We start from the raw sequence: 20861 nt of genomic DNA, 5'->3' as shown, positions 1-20861 counted from the left end.
CAGCTGGCTGGCTGTTACTTCCTCACTTGCACTGCAGCTGGAACAGAAATCTGCAGGCTGAAATCCATGATGCTAGCAGGGCCCTCGCCACAGGCACAAAGCTGCTGTGCAGCACTGCTTAGGTGGTGCCCTTGCCAGATGGAAAGTTATATTCAGCTGTGTGCAGGCAAACCTCTGGGAAGACAACAGGTAACCTGGGATCTGCCTGGGGCTCCTTGCACTATCAAAAAGATGTTTAGTCCCAAGTTTCTACAGATTTAGTCATCTGTGGCTGGCTGCTGGAAGGTCCTGGAGGAATATCGAAGGCTGTCAGCACTTGGCTGTGAAGACCAAGCTGTATGGGACAACAGGCAACAGCAGCACAGTCCCAGCTGGGCCCAGAAATCCACATGGCCACTTCCACCACTGGCCCTGCAAGGTCTGCAGCCATGGGGCAACTGGGGCACTGCAGGAGTGCCTGTGGCTACCCAGGGCCACTCACAATGCAAACTGCAAGTCACACAGGGCAGGCTGGGGCACGGGAGAAAGAAAGAGAGATGTAGGAAGCTTCCAGAAGAGACAGGAAAGCAAAGAAGGGAAGTATCTGGTGGCACCAGAGGAGGTTATGACACTCTGTGCATTAGGGTCAGTCACATCAAGGTAAAGAGAAGTGACTGATGTGGGCAGGTGAAAAGGATTTGCTTTGTTAGGAGAAAAAGGAAGACAGGCTAGAAGGAGGAATGTTTTGTCATCTGAATGACCCAGAGTCAGTTTGACACCAAAATTTTAACCACAGACTTTTAGGATGCAGATGAAATAGCTCTACTGCAGATGAACTATCACTAACTCCCTGATTGTAATGAGTCATGCACTTCCTTTCAAATTCTATTTTTCCTTCTCATGTGCTCTATAACCTATTTCCAGAAAGAATATTTATTACACCAGTCTTTACTAGGTAAGTGTTACTTTTTCTATACAGCTCTTTTGCTTTGCTTTCTTTTTAACAGGGAGATGAAACAATTAAAAATTAGTCAGTCCACACTGTACATTTTCTTGCACCTTTTCCAGAAACATTTAGTGGGCATTGCTATAGGAGGCAAAATACTGAATTCCTCTGACTGCACAGGGCATTTCTGTACCTGTAAGATAGTTTCCAGTGTCACTATTAGATAATACCAATGTCATCCTAGTATTTTCTCTGTGTAAAGGAATCATGTAGTAATTAAATAAACATGCATTTAGAGGTGCTTGGATACATCATAAAGCAAATGGAAAATCCTTTTAGTTACCATTCACATTTGTTTTATACTACCTGAAACTGGTAAAGGGATATTAATGGCTTACAGCTTGAAAATTTCCATAGCAGTGGCTTTTATTTAATCACTTTCATTATTTTCAAAGGCTTGTTTGCATTATTAATTATTCATGTACATACCTCCTCCATATTCCCATCTGATAATTTTCTTCAGTAATATTTTTTAGTGTGGAACTTTCAGGAGGTGCTGTTAAAATACTAAAAAACTGAGCTCACTCCTCCCTTTTTGCTTTTGTATGTCTCAGTTTACCCTGCTTTCCTGTCTTTGATGAGTCATGGCATTTACTTTGTACTGATGCTTTTACATTTCAGGCGTGAGCATTGATTTTGGTTTCCTTGTTTGTTGATCAGAAAAAGCCCCATTTTTTCCCACTGTAGGTAACACTGGATTTTTGTCAGATCAGAGAAACCCTCTTTTCCAAGTTGTGATGTCACAGGATGTTGTGTCAATTGCATGCAGGTGTATCTGGTAGCTTTTGAAGATGCTTGATGCTGTTTCTTAGTAGTGGTCCAGGTCCCAAAGGGATGTTGCTTTATAATTCAGCTGAATATTATAAAGATCTAAAACATAAACAGTATAAAATACAACAATCAAGTATGAGAATACAAATAAACATTTAAAATACCAGAGACTCCCAGCAATACAAATATAAAATCCCTTTTACTCCTTGTCACAGTCATAGGGTGGCACTGGCTATTGCTGATGTATGTCCTAGGAGTAGTGCAGCCCAGTATTTCAACTTTAGCAGAGCATTTCAAGAGACTAGGGATCACAGACTAGCCCATAGTTTGTTTCCTCCTGCAAGCAAATAAAACAGTGGCTTTTGCCTGATAGGGTTCGATAGGACCAGCCCCAGCTCTCCACCCTGCCCCTCAGCCAGCTACTGCCACTTGCAGCAAAGAGACTAAGAGATTTCTTTCTCCACCTTCTCTGACTTCTTTCTCCTTCTGCTGCCTGCCTTGCTGCCAGCAAAGGAAAATGTCAGGCAGCTGTGAGGATGGGTATGGTCTCATATGCTGCGGTTTCCTCCTCTGGGTGGAGATCAGTTGCCCTCATGCCTCTTCTCAGTGAACCGATCAGCTGTCAGTGACACTCCCTCAACCTGTGCTTCAGCCCTGACACTGAAACAACTGCAGGAAGAGCAGTGTGTTGGTGAATGGATGGAATACCTTTCCCCACCTGCTGCTGCTACTTGTTTAAGAAGTAAAAAAACAACCCTTGCATCTTTTTTTTTTCTTTACTATCATGGAGCTTAGCATACCGAGGTGGACAAAAGCTAATTAAAACCTGCTGAGCCAGCAGACTTGACACAAAACCAAGTAGAACCTTAGAAATCTTGAAAGGCATTGTAAAAAATTGGGAGGCATTAACCTCAGATGATTTTTCGTGATGATGAGAAGATGAAAGTTGGAAACATGTAACTGAATTATTGTTTAGAGATATGCAGCACTTCTGAAGTTAAATCAAAGTATCATGTTCACTGCAGTTAAAGTAGGTAATGTTTGCCAGATTAGCTTGAGGCATTTCGATGTGACATGAAGATAACAGTGGCACAGCGTGCTCACACAGATAAAATGAGACATACTCACATCCAACACTTTCCAAAAACACACCATCAGCACGGTTCCTCTTTAACCTGCAAAATCTTATTTTACTAATACCTTCTACAGCTTATGTTGTAACGGTGCAGGAAGTGATTCATTTTAGACATAAAGATGTAGTTATACTTCAAAGTGCTTTATCACTTTCCTGTTTCAACTTTACGTACAGCAAGAGGGTAAAACTTCAACAGCATGAATTAGCCCCATGGGCTCTGCCCACTGTGGCAGCGGAACTATTTGTCAGCAGAATTTCTTCTCACAGCCTACTCTTATCAGAAGACAGATGCGATTACTAAGCTAAAATGGTATGTGAAAACATATGGTGTTTTGGAGCTGCTTGGTTACTGTGGAGGATAAATAGCTCCTGACCCTAACCAGGATCTTTTCACGAAAAAAGAGCGGTGTCCCCATGCCTTATAAAGGCATGGGCAGGCTTATTCCAGCGCTCAAGAAGGGGCGGTAGTGGGTTCATGCTGCTGAGTTTTTTCCGGCAGCGGTGGCAGGCAAATGAAGAAGTTGAGCTGAAACTGCAAACACACTATCTCGGCACTTAGCGGCAAAACTCAGCCAAGAGAGGAGGAAGCAGGTGAAATTAAAAAAAGAAAAAACAAACGAAACACACTTGGTCATGGGAAAATCAGGTGAGCAAATGCAGTTGGCTGTGTGTTCGCACAAAGTCCGTGCCTGGTTTTGTGCTTGGAAAGCATTGCTAAAGCGTTTAGTGGCTTTCCTCCGAGAAAGCTGCTTTCATTTGTGCATGGTACAGCCTGGGAGGAGCTTTCTCTCTGACACAGGGTTGGATTGAAAAAAAAAAAAAGAAAAGAAAAGCGACCCCCCCTCCGCAGCCTGCACTGTGTAGAGGTAGTTGTATTTCATGCACAGTTTATATTTTGTAACTTACAGTGCTTTTGCTGTGCTGCACAAAATGATTATGAACCCCATAGCTTCAAAGTCATTTGGTGTCTTGCTGTCTGACAAAACTTATCAGCCTTGCAGCTAAGCAGCAGGATGCTTCGAGGGGGGTAAGCTTTATCACCCTTCCTGTCGGAAGGATTTAGATTTAAGATTTGGTTACCGTTTAACTGAGGACAGCCTTGCTGGGCTTCTAAGTCTCTCCCCAGCTGTGCACTTCTTTAAGCCTTTCCCTGCTGCTTCTGCCTGTGCTGTTGCTTCTTTCCCTGCTGTTGCTGGCTCTCTTTGTGCCCTGCTCTGACAGTGTGGACTGGGGGAGACTCCTCCAAAGCTGCTGAGGAGCTAGAGACCTTAACAAGGCAGAGCTCATGCTCAGGGTTTTCTCCATCTTTGTCCTGTTAGAGCCATGAATGAACATCTGTCCCGAATTTCTGAAACAGCTGTGAAACTGGATGGGATTTTTTGTTCTTGTGCTTAGGGCGTTGTTTCTGTGACAAATCAGAGCCTGGTGGCATGTTGTCTGTCTGTCCTGTGTGTAAACAGCGCATATGGGGACATAGTCAGCAAAACCTAGTACTTGATTAACTTAAAACTGTAGGCCTCTTCAGAGAAACTTAGGGAAAATCGCTTTAAAGGGCCTTAGCATGGGTGTATTGGGGTTTTTTTCCTTTTTCTTTGTTTTTAAAGGTCAGCGTCCTAGATGAGATCAGAGCTGTCTGGAATTGTGACTATAAAGGGCTTACTGGTATAACACCAAGTCCAGGCGAAGAACCATATAGCTGCCAGTGGATGGTTTTGGCCCCATATCCTGGCAGCTGCATATTTTTAAGTAGATTGGGATAAATAACCTTATAATAATTTGAGTAAGTGTAGTTGCTGTGAAGTATCAAGTTCAGCACTTCCCATGCTAATAGCATAAAAAGTACAAATATCAAATAAGTGTAGTGTCTGTACATTACATTAACAAAGCACATTGGGCAAAAGCAGTAGAGATACTCCACTGTGCACCTCCCAATCCCCAAAGGAATAAAAAACTTCTTTTGTTTTAATACATGCAAATTGCTAAAACACTCATAAGGCAATGACCATCTTTGTTTTGTCCTGCACGTTTATTGCAGTGCATTAGTTGATTTTCACAGTCTTAGGAAGAATGACAGACCAGAAACTCCCTTTGCCAAGGCTTGGGTAATGTTTGCATCCTTAAGTGGTTATACAAATAGAGCTTGAGATCTAGGTACATGTTAAAAATACTTTGGCCCTTGTGTCACGCTTTTCAAATCAATATTAAACTGGGTCCAGGTTACTGTTTTTGAGCTGTGTGCAATATTTTTAGATGAATCATAAAAGTGAGATCCTGTCCTGACAATTGGTTTATTAACTAAATCCCATCTGCCCTTTCTAGTGCACTGAAGTCTTCAAATTCCTGTCTGAGATCATTCGATGTGGTTTGCCTTTGAATGGGGAGAGCAGCTGTTTCACAGAGTAATACTTCCTCTGTGTTTTGTGCAAAATACCTCGTGTTCCACTTTAGTACTCTTAAGGTGTGATGCAGACAAGTTTCTCTGTGCTAGGGTACGGGAACATGTAACACGTTGGGATCTACCTGACCTCAAAACAGACTCTTTGCTCCTCTCTTGGGTCAGAAAGATTAAGGCGGAGATTACCTGAAGGCTCAGTTTAAGGATGGTCTAATTCATGACAAGTGGGGCCACTATTTTAAAATAAACGTGCAGTTTCTTTAACTTTTTGGTTTTGGTAATGAGGTCTTTTGGCCATGCAAAGAAATACTGCTGTTGAAAATCTCAGTTCTTCAATAACAACTCTCCAATAGTGTTGCATTACTAGTTGTTAGATTATGTTTGAAGCAATGTTCATTCCAAGTGTCAGAGCTAGAGATTTAGTGTTGGTTAGCTTGACTGAATAGAGCTGTGTTGAAAGCATTGGTATCTCTGACTCAGCTTTCTTCCTTGGAAGCTGCAGGCTGCTGAAACCAAATTCATACTGAAACTTCCTTGTCAGGGTTAGGAAAATGCCTTCTGTGGTCATAACTCCTGCAAACACTTAAACCAAACACGGAGACCCCCTCTGCCCTCCCCCGATCTTCTCTTTTCACACAGCATTTGGATTAGGGGGGGTGCAGGCAGCCCCCCCCCACAGATCCCAGAGAACTCTAACCAAAAAGACAGGGATAAGTATTTCTTCAGGAAGTGAGGGGATGGTGAGCTGGCAGCTCTTCGTTGCCCTGTTGCTCAGCCCGCCGTGCTGGCGGGACTCTGGCTCTGCTGCAGCTGTGGCCGGCCGAGGGTCGAGTCCTGCGGGCAGCCCTGGCCCCACAGGGGATATCCATCCCTGCGAGCAGCTGCAGGGGATGCTCAGGAAAGCAGCTGGCTGCAAGCTCCACTCCTCCGCTCTGGAGCACGGGATTCGTTCTGAGCAGTGGGAGTCTGAGAAGGCTGCGATGTGGTAGGAAAAAGCGGCTAAAACTCTCACTTCTTCCACTTCCCGCCCAGCTCAGCCTCGTGGGGGACGGGAGGTTGCCCTGCTTGCTACCTACGGGGGAATAGCCTTCTTTATTCTGTCTGGCAAGTGGGTGCAGACGGTGTCAAAGACAAGGTCAGGCTCAGTAAATACTGCTATCGTTTTACAGAGTTTGGTTTTCTTTTTATAGTTTAGTTTTAGTTCTCTACTGGTTTTATTTTTTTGCCCCTTCTGCAAAAGTGGGTGGGACTCCAGAGAAAGGGTTGGGAGTTATGTACTGCTCTGCTTGTTGAGTCAGTACAAAAACAAAAGAGGGCTGAGAAAGGGTTTTGACAAAAAGAAAAGAGACAGGAACCAGACTCCGTGCAGTTTTCCATGCTGGTTTTAATCTCATTTAGAAACATGTGCTGGTTTTTAACTCTTAAGATGCATCTTTAGAGTACAGTAAAAAGGACTATTGTGTTTTCTGAGGAGTGAGATACATCTTCAGCTGAAGTGCTGACTTGTACTCCAGCATCTTGGTAAGAGACAGGCGTGGCAAGTCGTGACAGAAGTACAGGCATACTAGAGAAGTGACCTGCTTGCTTTGTGAGAAATGTGATACTCCGAAGCTGCCAAAATGACAAAGTGTTTTGCTGGCTGGTTTTGCTGAACCGGTGGGGATAGGGAAGATGAATTGTTCTGAACCACTAGCAACTGAGATTTTGCATTTGGTAACATTGGGACATTTGTAGAACTTGTCAACACAAGTTATTGTCTTTTTCTTTACACCAGAACTGAACTGGAGGTGTGGTGGGATAATGACCCTTCAAAACCAAAGTTATTTCAGTTCATAACCCTGCACCCCCAGTTTTTGTGTGCAGAAGACATTGATTGTTAGGTTCAAGTTCAATAAATAGCAAATAAAGAAATGTCTTCCAGTAACACATCCAGCTTTGGCAAACAGTATTCTGGGCCAAATTTTTACCTGTCTGTTGAACCATCAGGGCTTTGGTGGGGGAGAAGAGGAGAATGCAGCAGCCAGTGCATGCAAGAGTGGTTGCTCCTGTCAACTCTTAGATTATACCCTTAGCTCCTCATGTTCAAGGCAGATAAATACCAAAACAAGTAGGAAGGGCTCACAAAGAATAAGATAGAATGTAATGGTCTGTAGTAATCTACCAAGGTTTCCAATGCTATTGCATTGTACAGCAAAAAAAAACCAAACCAACCAACCAACCAAAAAAACCCCCAAACAACAAATTGAGCATGAAGAAAGCATTTCTTACTGGAAACATTCAAACCCTTCATTTTCCATCAGTACAGTTGGTAGTGTGTATCTTGCCTGGGTTTGAACTTCCTTCTGTTGCTGCTCTATGTGCAGAAACAAAAAGTATGAGAAAACAAGTATTTTGATTTTAACTGTTTTGTTGTTTATTACATGTCTCAACAGTGCAGAAGGCTATGACAGATATCTCTTTTTGTAGAGGCCATGCTGTTCTCTGAAAGATAAGTTGGAGCATATCTCTGTTCTGTTTCTACAGGCAGATGTAAGCAAGTTCTGCCCAGTCTGTGAAGGTCTGAACAGCAGCCAGAGCTGGGCTGGGTGGCCTTGCAGAGGGGCATGAGGTGAGGCTGTGTGGGTGCCCAGTCTCCCTGCTCCAGAACTGGCTCCTGTGCAAAAAGTGTGAGGAGGTGTTGGTAGTCTGGGGTGTTGTTTAGGAAGACAATAGGGGGCTGTTTAAGGCCACTGCAAAGATCATTTAATGTATCCCTGGAAGTGTTCAAGGTTAGGTTGGACAGGGCTCTGAGTGACCTCGTCTAGTTGAAGGTGTCCCTGCTCATTGCAGGAGGGTTGGACTAGATGACCTTCAAAGGTCTCTTTCAACCCAAACCATCCTATTATTCTATGATTTCATGAAATAAATACTTTTTTTCCTAGATTTTGAGTTATGAGAACTGGAGTGTAACCTGTTGAGCAGAGGGATGAGAAAGACATGATGTAATTGATAGTAAATGTGAGTAAAGGTAACATTTCTCTCTCCCTGCCTGACTTTGGCTACTGGATAGGTGAGTTTACACACATCACTGATCAGAAGAAATGTTCATGGCCATATTTCCATGCCTCAGGGAGGTGCATAAGTAAACATACTTTGAGCATTGCCAAAGCTATGCTGGATATCCTTGGCAGAAAAGCAAGGTGGGAGGATATTTGAGCTGATGAGATTAAAGCTAGTTCAGGTATGCCTACCCCAAGCCACGACAGAACATGAATGACAGAGGTGTAAAATGAAGAAGCATATCCCAGGAAACATGGGATTGTTCTTCTATCTCTCTTTGGTTCTTTGTAAAATTCTTCACTTTGTGAAGACTTTGGTTGGCACCAGACAGCTAGCTGTGCTATGTGAAATGAACTTGGCACTGGGTAAAAACAGGGTTCTGTTTGGTGCTGCCCATCCACAGAGCATAAGAACATGCACCATCCAAAATATGAATAGGTGACCAGAAAAAATCACTCAGTTCCAATTCAATTACTTGTTTCCAATTACCCAAAACAACTGATTCCAGTTGTTACTCATTAGTGAATACAATTGTGCCTTATTTTCTTTAATAAATTTCTGTAATTATTAACTAAGCAGATACAGTGTTGAGGAGAGAAGAAATGGAGACTATTGCTTGAATTACTTCTCCTGTGGTTCTAACATCCTCCTGTGGTTCTAACACAGGCAGGTCGCTTTTGGCTTTGTATTTGAAGTGCCTGTGCCCTAGGAATTCTGTGGCAGTTAGATTTAAGAACAGAAAGCATTCCTGATGAGAGAGTCTTCTCAGCCTTTTTTTAAAAGGGATAGCAGCATACACATTAGCTGCCTACAAATGTTGTCTCTGGGTGGGTGGTGCATAATTACAATATTCAGGTGTCCTTCCCAGCAGAATAGTAATAAAAATAATACTTTTGATTGTCTTTCATGCAAAGCCAGGATTGGCTGCTCTGGATATGATAAGCAGTCAGTTCCAGCTTTATATAAGATGGACACTCCATGGAAGTGACTGCTTCTTGTTCTGATTATTGGTCTGCTTGGAGGAGAGAGGGGCTACAAGCCAAGGATTTCTCCTCACACCCTTGCCTCCAGTCAAAATGAAAACTTGGTTCTGTGAGGGCTCAAAACCTCAAGACTGCTGATTAGTGCTGCTTGTTTTTTAAATGCTTGTATCACAGAAGGCTCTGCTCCCTCTCGGAGTGGTGCAGCCTCTAGTTTACCAGGTGTTCCTTTTTAATCAGGGCAGTCAATTGCCTTACTGTTTATAAAAGGTCTTAAGTGAGGAAGTAATCAGCACTGTCTATTATAGCAAGAATAGGATTTGCAATCAAATAGTGACATGACTAATGTCATTGAAACTTTATTGCATTGGCAGCTTCATATTCTCAGGCCACATGCCTCAAATTGAGTATGGGGGGAAAGAGTGTTTTACGTCATGTGGCACAGGTAATGCAAGGTTATTGAGTTGCCAGTTTGCTGTAGAGTAAGTCCAGATAATAAAAGGAGTGGGGTCCTTGTCCATCAGATCCAATTAACTCAGACATCTTACTGTTGTTCTGAAGCTCACCCCACTGATAAGCAGGTGTGTGAGCAAAGTTTAGGCAAAACTGGATGCTGAAAAACATCACAGAAACTCTTCCCTGAAGAAGGATCTCCTGAACTGAGGGGAAAGCTATTTTGAGCAGCAAACATAAGAATGTTCCAGGAAACTACTCCCATTTAAACTAGTATCTAATTATAACTCCCAATTCCTTTCAATTCCATAAGCAATACTTTCTCTTCTAAATTTTAGTATGGTTATAAGATAATTCAGGTTGGAAGGGAAATAATGTACCAACAATTATGATATCTCTCATAAATGCCTATTGTATAGGATGGAGGCCTTGCCCCTTCATGGAATTCTTGACTGTGTAAAAGGAGACAAGGAAACCCCACCCAGGATACAATACTTTCTAAACATAGTGTGATTTTATCTTTCCTTTTCTCCAGGATATACACATGATTTCATTTCTTCTGTATATTTCCAAGCAATCAGCCAGTTTTGTTAGAGGAAAGGGGAGTTTAACACTGAGGGAGATCAGCTTTTATGGCTGGAAGTGATTTGTGGATTGGAGTGTCAGATCCATTTTCCCAAATGATGTATTTAGGAATAGCATTAAGGGCAGTCTTGGAAGATATTACAGTCCCAAATTAGGGGCAAGAAAGTGCAGTTAAATACATGGAGAAACAAACATGGAACATTCACTCTCTTGTTGCAGATGCCAGCCAGCATGAGACCACCCTGAAGTGTTTCAGACTTCAAACCAAAATGCAGTAAAACATAACTGATTTCTTAACATTCCTCATATCAGTTAGACATCATCACTTCTCTATAGAAGAAATGCTGTTCTCAGAGTGTGGAAGATCCAGCTAGGGCTGGTTTCTGAAGAGTTACATTTTAAGTGAGGATAGAGATGAATAATAAATGTCAGTTCCCTTAAAAAAAGTTAGATGGAAATGTGGTTTTTAGAAGATGACATGTCTTTTACTTGAGAATTTTGTTTATTTCCAGTCTGTGAATGTACTTTGAGAATTTTGTCAAAATAGAGGTATATTCAGTTATCTGAACAGTGACAAAGGACTTTTTTATGTAATTACTTTGCAGTTCCCTAAAGCTTCTAATTAATTTTTTTCACAGACCTGTTTGGCATACTAAAAGCTGTATTTGCTGTGTTCTTATTCCACAAACCACTTCTGCTTTCAGAGCAGAGTGGAGCAATTCTGCAGAATCAAGGGAGACTGAAGTGATTTCAGTTTTAAAGGAGAGCTTTAAACTCAGTGTTTAAACAGTTACTTGATTGCTTTGTATGTGTTTTCTATCTACTTTGTGTGTGCCTTCTCCATGTATTCTGGCACTTGCCTTCTCTTCTGGTTTAGGAATGGTATTCTCCAATTTGGTGTTCCCACTGAAACCACCCCAAAATGACACACTGCTTGCTCATTCCCCCCTCCCCCTCCCTGTGGGTGGCTGGAGAGGAGAATTGGAGGCAAAAAGTAAAGATGTGTTGAGATAAGAACAATTAATTGGAAACAGGAAGAAAACTAACAGTAACAGCAAACATATAAATAGAAGAAGTGTACAAGAGAGTTGGGTAATTCACATGGAAATGCTTCCCACTATACCACTCAGAGCCTGACAGTACCCAACTGTGTCATGCTACCTCAACATGGAAGAGATCCCTTTCCCCCTTCCTGGAAAATGATGTGAGGTGGTGTAGAATAATCTCCAGTTCCTAGCCATACTCCCTACTAGCTGCTGCAAAAACTCTGGGCCCTGAAGTGTAACATGGAAATAACATGCAGAGTCCTGTTGCTATATGAGCACATTTCTAGTTGTTTATTTCTGGGACAGGATTGAAAGGTGGGGTCATTATCTCAATGTACCTCTAATGCATACACTGGGTGAAGAGTTTGAGGCCTCTGTCATGATTCAAAGAGAGATTGAGACAGACATTATGGTACCCTTCTGTGTAGCATCCTAAATGAGGCTTTTTTTCATAGAAATATAGGGCATTTTGGGTTGGAAGGGACCTTTGAAGGTCACCTAATCTAACAGGGACATTTTCAACTAGATCAGGTTGCTCAGAGCCCCATCCAACTTGACCTTGAAAGTTTCCAGGGATGGGTTATTTACCACCTCTCTGGGAAGCCTGTGCCAGTATTTCACCACCCTTATCATAAAAAAAATTCTTCCTTACATCTAACCTGAATTTACTTACTTTTAGTTTAAACTATTACCCATTGTCCTGTCACTGCAGGCCCTAATAAATTGTCTTCCTCCGTCTTTCTTGTAAGCCCTCTTTCAGCAGGGGCCACAATAAGGTGTCCCCAAAGCTTTGTCTTCTCCAGACTGAACAGTCCCAACTCTCTCCTGTTGATTGCACTATATACTAATTAACTGAAGGCTAAATAGAAAAACTTAGTATTTATGGAAAATAAAACATTACCAGTAAAGATTAATCCATAAACAATGGAACAAAAAGCACTGAGAAGAAATGTTACCCCTAGAGATTTGTGCAGGGCTCTTTCTTGAGGCACCAGGATAGATACTTAGGCCTCAAAAAGTATGCCTTTTTTGCTAGTCATGTGTATGCCTCGTATAATGTTGTGTGTCCTGAGTGCTGAAGTAAAGGCTACCTACTAAAGCATTTCTGTTGTGTAGGGATTTGGTGCTTTGTGGAACAATTCACTGTTCCTCTGTTGCCATTTCACCTTGCAGCTCTGCAGGACCAGTGGAGTACATCCAGCTGACAGCAGCACAGGTGATGGAGAGCATCTCGTGTTAGGGAATACATGTTTGGGTAACTCACTTCTGTTTTGATGTCCAGACTAAGGAATAAGGGGCAGGAGAAGACAGGGTTCTATGATTCAGGCAGTCAGGCATGAAGAGCTCTTTACTCAAGAAAGACTGAGTAGATTGGTATTGTTTAGAGACAGGAAGAATAGAGAAATAGAATACTCCGAAAAACAAATGAGAGGGGAAAGGCTACCTAGATTCCTCCACTTATTTTTCCCTAGTCACATGAAATTGATCAGTGAAACTGAAAATCCAAAAGCATAACAGCTGTAAGGTGTGCTCTATGATGTGTACCACATCATAGGCTAGAAATTCATTGTCACATGCTGCCATTATCTTAGCCAATGTTCCAGAAGAATACAAAATAGAGGTACATAATTGAATAATGAGGAGCAAGCACCTGCATCTAATACCTTTAGTTGTTTTACTTATTAAGCAGTGTAATGATTCATGACCAAACTTAACTTCCTGGCAGTATAAAATAATTTTTTTCTAGCAGCTTAAGCAGCTTACATGAAGGGGAAAAAAGTACGTCTCCACAGCTGTTTGGGAAGCTGTTCCCTTTTGGGTGGGATCCTAAAACTCCCATTAACTCTCACTTTTAATGCCTGGCTTCTCAGTGTTTGGAACACTGGTAAAATGGAAAAACTTAACACGCCTTCTGCAACAAATCTGAAATATATCTGGCAGTTGGGCATCCCTCTCCACACATCATCAGGCACGGGAGAAGCTGTACAAAGGGAGGTGGTTAGCACATGAGCTTGAGTCACAGGAGATAAGCATTTCTATAGCAGTCACCTTTGAGGGAAGGGGAGGGTGGAGGTTCTCCGGGGGCAGCATAGCAGTGCCTGCTGTCCTAAAAGCAGCTCAATTTTGTCCATGACCTATTACTCTTTGTAAGTCCAGATGTTCGTACAGAGCTGGATTATGCTGTATTTCTGTTAATGGATGCACTGACCACTGACAAAGTCTGTATTTCAGTTGACTTATTTTTTTAAATTAGAATTTCAGTTTGCTATTGTCATTGAGAGCAAATAATTTGAATAGAAATTTGCATACTTGCAGGTCAGATTGTTTATCTTCTATTTAGTCCTGAGTAGATGGCATTTTAAGGCCAGGTGATAACAGCTGCATGTTTAGCATTGGCTCAAGCTAAAAACCACATAGCCTGAAGTATGTGATGCATCTTTCAAAGCTGTGTTTTTCAATGTCTTTGATTTGCAGGCTGTATTAACATGTCCTTGCTGTAAGCTGGTACCCCTGCATCAGAGATGGGGGTTTACTGGCTGTAGGTTTGCATTCCTCAGTGGCTTGTGCTAGATGCTGCAGAAATGGGCTACCTCTATGACACAGCAGATCAGAGGTTTAGGACTCTGGCCTGGTAGAATCAGTGAGCTGAGAGCAGTGGTAACAAGCGTGATGGGACAGGTTCAGTAGCAAAAGGGGGGTGTGTTTGTGTTTGAATACCAGAATGGAGGTGCCTGTTTTGTTTGATGTGCAACTCATGAAACACAAAATTGAGGGAGAACCGAGGAGGAGGAGAGTGGTGGGCAGATGTCACCTTGCTCAACAGGGTTGCTGTGTTATGCCAAATTGATACAAAAAAAGTGAGCCTGAAAGCATGTTAAGGAGAATATATTAGATATATGTCCACAATGACACTGTAGTCAGGAAAGTGTCAAGCCAACTTCAAGGTACTGCATGAAACTGCAGTGGCTTTCTTATGTGCATTGGATACTGAGATTCTCTTAGGCTGCTGTATTATCCCAGCACTGTTGAGGAAACTGGAGAGAACTCCAAGAACAAATAGGGATATGCCTTAGGAAAATATTCTGAGAGCAGTGCATGCAAACTGACAGCTGTTTTGGGGAAAGAGCATCATTACAAACAGCAGAAGAGTGTAATGCTAATAGAGCAGAGAATGATTTTAGTTGTTAGAAATAAGTAGTGAGAAGTTGAGAAATTTAAGGTTAATAACAGGAAACACTTTCTAGTCATGAGGTCTGTTTGGGCTTCCAAAGGGTCTTACAAGGAAAATTATGGTAGTTGTGCTAATTGGGATATTCAGAAATGAAGTTGAATCACTAATAAACATAAAAACCCATGTCATGGTAAAAGCGGAGTTAAATACTTAGAGATTTCTCTTGCCCTGTTCAGAAGCTTCAGCAAGATAAAGTGAAAATTGTCTTTCTGTTTTGGAGATGCTATCTATACCTCCAGAACCATCCCAATACCCTGTTTCAGGCTCCAAATTTCTCATTAAGCAGGAGATTCTACAGGGTGACCAACGGAAGGATGTTTTTCCCCTCGTGAATCTTGGGAAAAATGAACAAAGTCATAAAAGGAGGTAACATGAAATTGCTGTCAAAGTGAATTGCACTGTGACTGGTTGCTTGTCCTCTGCCTTGTGCTGCTGAAAGTCCCAAGTTTACCAGAGTACAAACATGAGCTATTTTAAAGCTTTGCAGTAACTTTGGAACTCAGATATTTACTGAATACACACTAGCATGGGGGAAAAGTCATCCCTAGTAGTTGTTTCTTTGCTTACCACTTGCGGTTTGTGAGCATTTATTTGTCTTGAGCCAAAGAAGGGTGCATTTTGAGAGTTTTATGAATTTGTACAATGTAATGAATAAGAAGAATGGTGCATGTTTCAACATACTTGCATAGTTCTAAACATTTTAGTATCTTCATTCTCTACAGGTGGTGACCTAACTAATACAGACAATTCTTGCATACAGGGACAATAATTTGCATTTTTAATGTATTTCCTTGAAGGACTTATTTGTCGCTTACTTTGAGACTGCAATGGTGCTGCAGTGCACTGATGTCTTAAAATGAAAGTCAGTCAAACTGGCTTGTTTTAAACTGACAGACTGATTGACTAACCTTAAATCACCTTACTGTTGAGGAAAGCTGTAAGGATCACAGTTTTCTTCAACCTCTGGTGGGTTTGTAGCCTCCCAATGGGAGTGTCTGTTAGAGTTTGTTTCTGGATGGAAGTCATTAGTGGTTCATTTCATCCTGCTCCCAGGTAATGGAGGTGCTATTCTTATGTTCTTCTGTCCAGTCTGCACCACTGTCTTAGCTACAGGGTATGCTTTTTCTGTCTTCACTAATGTCTGTATTTGACAGACCTTTCCAATTTTTTAATGTGATTTCAGCTTCCAAACAATTTGCTGAAGACGTCCTGAAAGCACACAACGACTACAGGAAGAAACATGGAGTTCCCCCATTAAAACTCTGCAAGAAGCTAAACAGAGGAGCCCAACAGTGAGTTTGGTCCTTTATTTTCTCTAACAAGATTTATGACACTTTTTGTCTGTTAGGTTTGACAGTGTATACTGCAAAGATATTTGCCGTTTGACATGCTGATACCCAATGAAAACTTACTGAGTAGAAAGTGAGGGACTCCACTCTTTCATCCCCTCTTTCTCCATCACATAGCACTAACTGGTCACAAAGACACTTCTGTGGTCACAACTGTATAAATCTTGGAGCCTTTTTCAGATGTGGGCTACATCTGTCTATGTGTCCTTTGCAAGAGGTAGTTGTCTAAAACACGCTTCACCACCCCTTCTGCCAGATGAGGGATTGTCATCTGCAGAAGAATATCCACTGCTGCTGAAATAGTGAGAAAAGAGCTTTCTCATGGTAAGAAGTGGTGACTGCTCTAATTTCAGTGGAATCAGGAGGAAATAATTCCAGATCAAATTATCTATGTCACAGCTCCAAAAGCAAAAGCATTATACATTCTCTGTTTTGTCCAGAAGGAAACATCTTTCCCCTTTGCCAGTGTTAAAGACTGCACAACTTCTTGTCAGTCTAATGTACAGTGAATCCATCTTTCTGCTGTCTGATTTGAGTCTTCCTTATAGAAATTTGAGTCCAATACTGCTTGTCCTCTTTACTGTAGTTATGATAATCAGATTAATTCCCCTCCCTTTACTGAAACCTTTTCCATAAGTAGATTTAAAAATCTTCAATTTTTTTCATGCTGATCCTCACAGTACAAAGGAGATAACTAAAGAAGTAAATGCTGATTAAACTATTCAGAAGATTAATAATACTAAATGGTGGCCAGTTTGATCCTTACTCTAGGCATTAAGATCTCCTCCCATTAGGCTTTCTACCATAACCATGCACATTTCTCTGTGACAGATGACTGGGAGACAGAGAGGCTGTAATCTTTCCAGAACTTGATTTACTGTCCCAGCATGATGGGGCACAGATGTCACAGATGTGCTGCCTCCTGACTCCTAGATCTGTCCCAGGTGTTGTGGTGTACAACACACCATGTACATGGCCTGTGGACGTGATCTCTGGCAGCAAGTAAAATCTTGTTGTTTTCACTTTTTCTTTTTTTCTTTTTTTTTTTCTCCTTCCATTATAACTGGATACAGAATCTCTAAGAGATGGAATGCCAGTGACTCATTCACCAGTCTTTGTAATCTGCTGGGGCTTTCCTTCTGTTCTTCCAAGTTTTGTTTTTTTTGGTTTCTGTTTTTCACACTCACAGTGAGGAAGAGATTTCATTGAGTTGTCAATAGCACTTGTTGTGTCTCCAAAGTGTTACACTTGGTTTAAACGAGTCAGCTTGTAAGAATAGTTCAGATTATTCTATCAAATATGCATTGCTCCACATTTATCTCTATGTGTGCTGTTGCCCTTGCTGGATATTTTTAGATCCTTCAGAAATTCCTCTCAGCCCTCTCTGGTCTCAGCTGATGCCCTGCAAAGATGAATAACAATAGGAAACCTCTCTTTGGTTGAGTTCTGTAACTTCACTTGTAAGAATTAAAAGACATGTTCAGAAACTGGTAAAACTGGCTGATGGCAAGAACCAGAAATGTTTTGATCTGAATAAAAGACATGAAATTTAGGAAATCTCATATTTTTCAAGACAGATTTTGCATATTATTGAATTCAAAGAAGAACTTCACCTTTTCTTTGGGTATATCCTATATATATATACACACCTTTGTTGGTATGTATTTGGTGTATCTCTGGGTACTTTTCTGTGCTTCTCTATCTATGTTGAAAATGGTGTGTTTCCTACTATTTTAAGTCCAATAATTGTGACAGGTCAGGTGAACTGACTATTGGATCCCCACTTCAACATGAGATGAGTCAGCCTCAGCAGGTGTCTGTTTATCTCTGACTGTAATGAAGCATAAGGTGATGATCTCAGATGAGAATCGCATGCTTTCAACTGCCTGAGCTGGAGTGGATTAATCACTCTTTGTCTCAAATCACTGGCAGCTTCATCCATCTGCAATGGGTACTTTGTCCCAGTCTTGCCTCTAGCTTGAGATATGAGGATCCTGAGAAAAATTACAGGACTGTAGTGATAACATCTAAAGATCCTCTAGTCCAGGATCTAGCAAACTGGCAACTGACAAGTTTTCATTATTTCTAAATTAATGGATTTAACTAAATACTTTTTTTTTTTTTTTTGGTGGGAGGGTTAGGGCAGAAGGAAATTAGAACCTAATGACTGAAGTACTAGCTTGGGTTAAAATGTTCAGTTGGACAAAATTCATGTCTCTGGCAGATGCCAGTAACCCATGATTAGGGAAGGAGTAGGAGGACAAAGCAAATGTGGTGATCCTTCCCCCATTATCTTATCCTGAAAATTACAGATTTATCCTGGAAATTACGGTTTTCCTGAGAAGCAAGTTGTATCCTCATTTATTTGTTGCTGTTGTTTAATATGCCCTGAAGATTTCGCCCCACATCCATACACTGCAATTTTTCTTCTCTCTTTTTCAAAGCCACATGTGCTTTGGTGTCTGCATTGTCCTGTGGCGATGACTTCTGCTGCACAGTGTGGAAGAAGTGCTTTGTCTCACTTGAATTTTAAATCTACGACCTGATGATGTTTTGTGTTGCCACTATAAAAAATAACAAATAGTCTTTCCAATTTCACTGTCTATGTACTGAAGTATTTCCAATGTTAAACAGAGTAATTCTTTTACCCATGACGTTCTTCTTAATCCTGTTGTTGTAAGAAAATAAAATACATCCCACGCTCTCACACGTCAACGTCTATAGAAACAGTGCTGCTTATCCCTGTGTTGGTTTACACAGTTGTTGCCTCAGAGTCTCCATGTGGTTCCCTTCTCTTCCCTCTTGTTGTCTGGTACACTGCTCTTTTTTTTGAATTTGAATTTTTTTTTTCATTTGTAATTGCAGGGGGTTTATGCTTGCTTTGACTGAATCCCCACTTCTGTTTTTTTCTCCAGTCTCACTGAGAACATTTAATTTACTCTTATAACGGATCTAGAAATGCCAGGTGACACCTGTAGAAATTGCTGTAGGTACTTCCCTTCCCACCAGCAGCTGTGGCTAAGATGGTGGGTGGATTTCCAGGCGCTGGTCACAGCGTGGTGGAAGGGGATCTGCCCTTTGATTTCTTCTAAGCTCTTCTAAGCAGTGATACAGATGGTCATGAAAGACAGGGAAAATGTGTTTTCTCTTTGCCTAACTCATAGATCTATGTAGTCTTAAAGCATCCCTGGTTTCAGGGCTTTGCAACTTGACTTCATCTTCCAGCACAATTCCTTGCTTTCATATCCTTCTCTTCCTCCTGTTCCTCCTCCTTTCCACTCATTGCAGCTGTGGCCCCTGACCCAATGTGTGGATTCCTTTGTTAGGTATGCAGAAGAACTGGCTACCACGAGGGTCCTCAAGCACAGCTCTGAGTCTGCTAATGGAAAATGTGGAGAAAACCTAGCATGGGCATCCTATGACCAATCAGGTGAGTTTTCTTCTCTTCTTGTTTCACAGGCACCTCATAAATGCCTTGTCCCGAGTACTTTGGGCTCAGAGCATCTGGGTGCAAAAGTGCTGGAAATTCCTCTACTTCAAAAATGTATCTACCATAGCCCAGCCCAGGCTTCCTGGAGAGATGGTGGTGGTTTGCAGTCAGCTCCGTGTCCTGAGAGCAAGAAGCATATGTAGGCACAGAGGGAGTATGGGATTGTGGTGGTGTGCTATGTCTCTTTGAAGGTAGGAGTTGGCAGCTAGGCTGCTCCACATGTCTCTGCTGTTGAGCTGTTTTTAGTGTTACTTGTATGTCCATGGCAGGAGAGAAGAAAGCTGTGGATGCCCTGTACTTTATCCTTAATTTCTCCCAGCCAAAGAGAGGTCTGCTGTAGGATTTAATTCTGTGATATTTGGTTATGAGGATGGAGTAGAAACAAGAGATCTCTGAAGTCGGGTTTTAGAGCGTGGGGGTTTATTGTGAAGGAGCGTGGGTGTGAGAACCCTGCTAGGGCCATAAGGCGCAGCTCAAAGCAGGTCAGAGAAGTGAGAGAGAGAGAGCCAAGAGAGATGTAAGAGCAAGAGCGTGATTTGCTGTTTACAATACAATAAATAATCTTCTGTGTTGAATAATCTAATTCTCTTTAACCAATCTAGGACAAGCTACAAACTTTACAACATTTACATACAACCTATAAGAATCATCGCATTAGCATACGGGGTTATATTTTAAACTCTAAAAACTGCTTTCTGGACCCTCTGCCAAGCAGGCAGGGTCTGCTTTGGCCCTTGGGCCTGCCTGCAGGCAGAAGGTATTGTTCCATCAAGAAGAGGGATTACCTTCAGTCGGCTATACCATTGTTTTCTAGTTGTTCAGTAACTCAGAGCTTGTTTTCAGCATCTTTTGGCAGGTAATCATAAAGGCAATTATATTATAAGGCTTTCCTATTTCATCTTCCCCAACAGTCTGCCCACAGCCCAGCTGTGGTGAGTGAAGTGGAAAAATGTCTCTTGCACACTGCACAGCAGTTCCAGTGGGCAAAAGCAGGGCACTGGACACCAAAGTGACAGTGGCTAATGCTTTTCCACTAATATCTTCCACTCTGTCTGCAAACAGGCTTTAAGCCCTTTTCCATGCTTACATTTTTGAAGACAAATTTACTCCATGTATTTTCTGATTGTAAATGTAACACGTAGCTAGGAGCCTCTGGTTTAGGTGTCCCAGGAGCCAAATTTTGGTCAGGCTGACAGCCTGTACTAAGCCCTCAGCTGGAGAGAGATTCAGCAGGCTCTTCCCTCCTGTTTCCTCCAGTGAGCAGGGCTCATGCCTCAGCCTGCTGGGACAGCAGGTGGGATGTATTAAAAGTGACCACTTGCTTTCTTTATTCCAATCTACTCCTGGAACTTCCAGCACAGCCCCCAGGAAACAGAAACTCATTTCTGCAGGCTGGAGGCT

The 20861-nt window shown here is 41.8% G+C and overlaps 1 protein-coding gene across 4 annotated transcripts in view; it reads left to right on the top strand.

Annotated features, from left to right (window-relative positions):
* The first annotated feature begins 746 nt into the window (after positions 1-746).
* The window catches only part of GLIPR2 (GLI pathogenesis related 2), a 30374-nt gene continuing 10259 nt past the window's right edge, over positions 747-20861 (top strand). For 2 of the 4 annotated variants that reach the window (XR_014850042.1, XM_085052389.1), the window contains exons 1-3: positions 747-934; positions 15805-15913; positions 19297-19400. Coding sequence is in view for 3 of the 4 variants with exons in the window: in XM_085052389.1 (XP_084908515.1) it covers positions 880-934; positions 15805-15913; positions 19297-19400 (268 nt within the window). In the remaining variant the exon portion in view is untranslated. Of the gene's footprint in view, positions 935-3326; positions 3538-15804; positions 15914-19296; positions 19401-20861 lie in introns of those variants that run through there. The other 2 variants (XM_085052387.1, XM_085052388.1) reach the window with 2 other exon arrangements.

This window comes from Lichenostomus cassidix, chromosome 2 (genome assembly GCF_008360975.1).
Source record: "Lichenostomus cassidix isolate B80296 chromosome 2, HeHo_3.0, whole genome shotgun sequence".
In the NCBI taxonomy this organism is placed as follows: Eukaryota; Metazoa; Chordata; class Aves; order Passeriformes; family Meliphagidae; genus Lichenostomus; species Lichenostomus cassidix.
The sequence above is the reverse complement of the archived record's forward strand: the minus strand, read 5'-3'. Positions and strand labels throughout refer to the sequence as shown.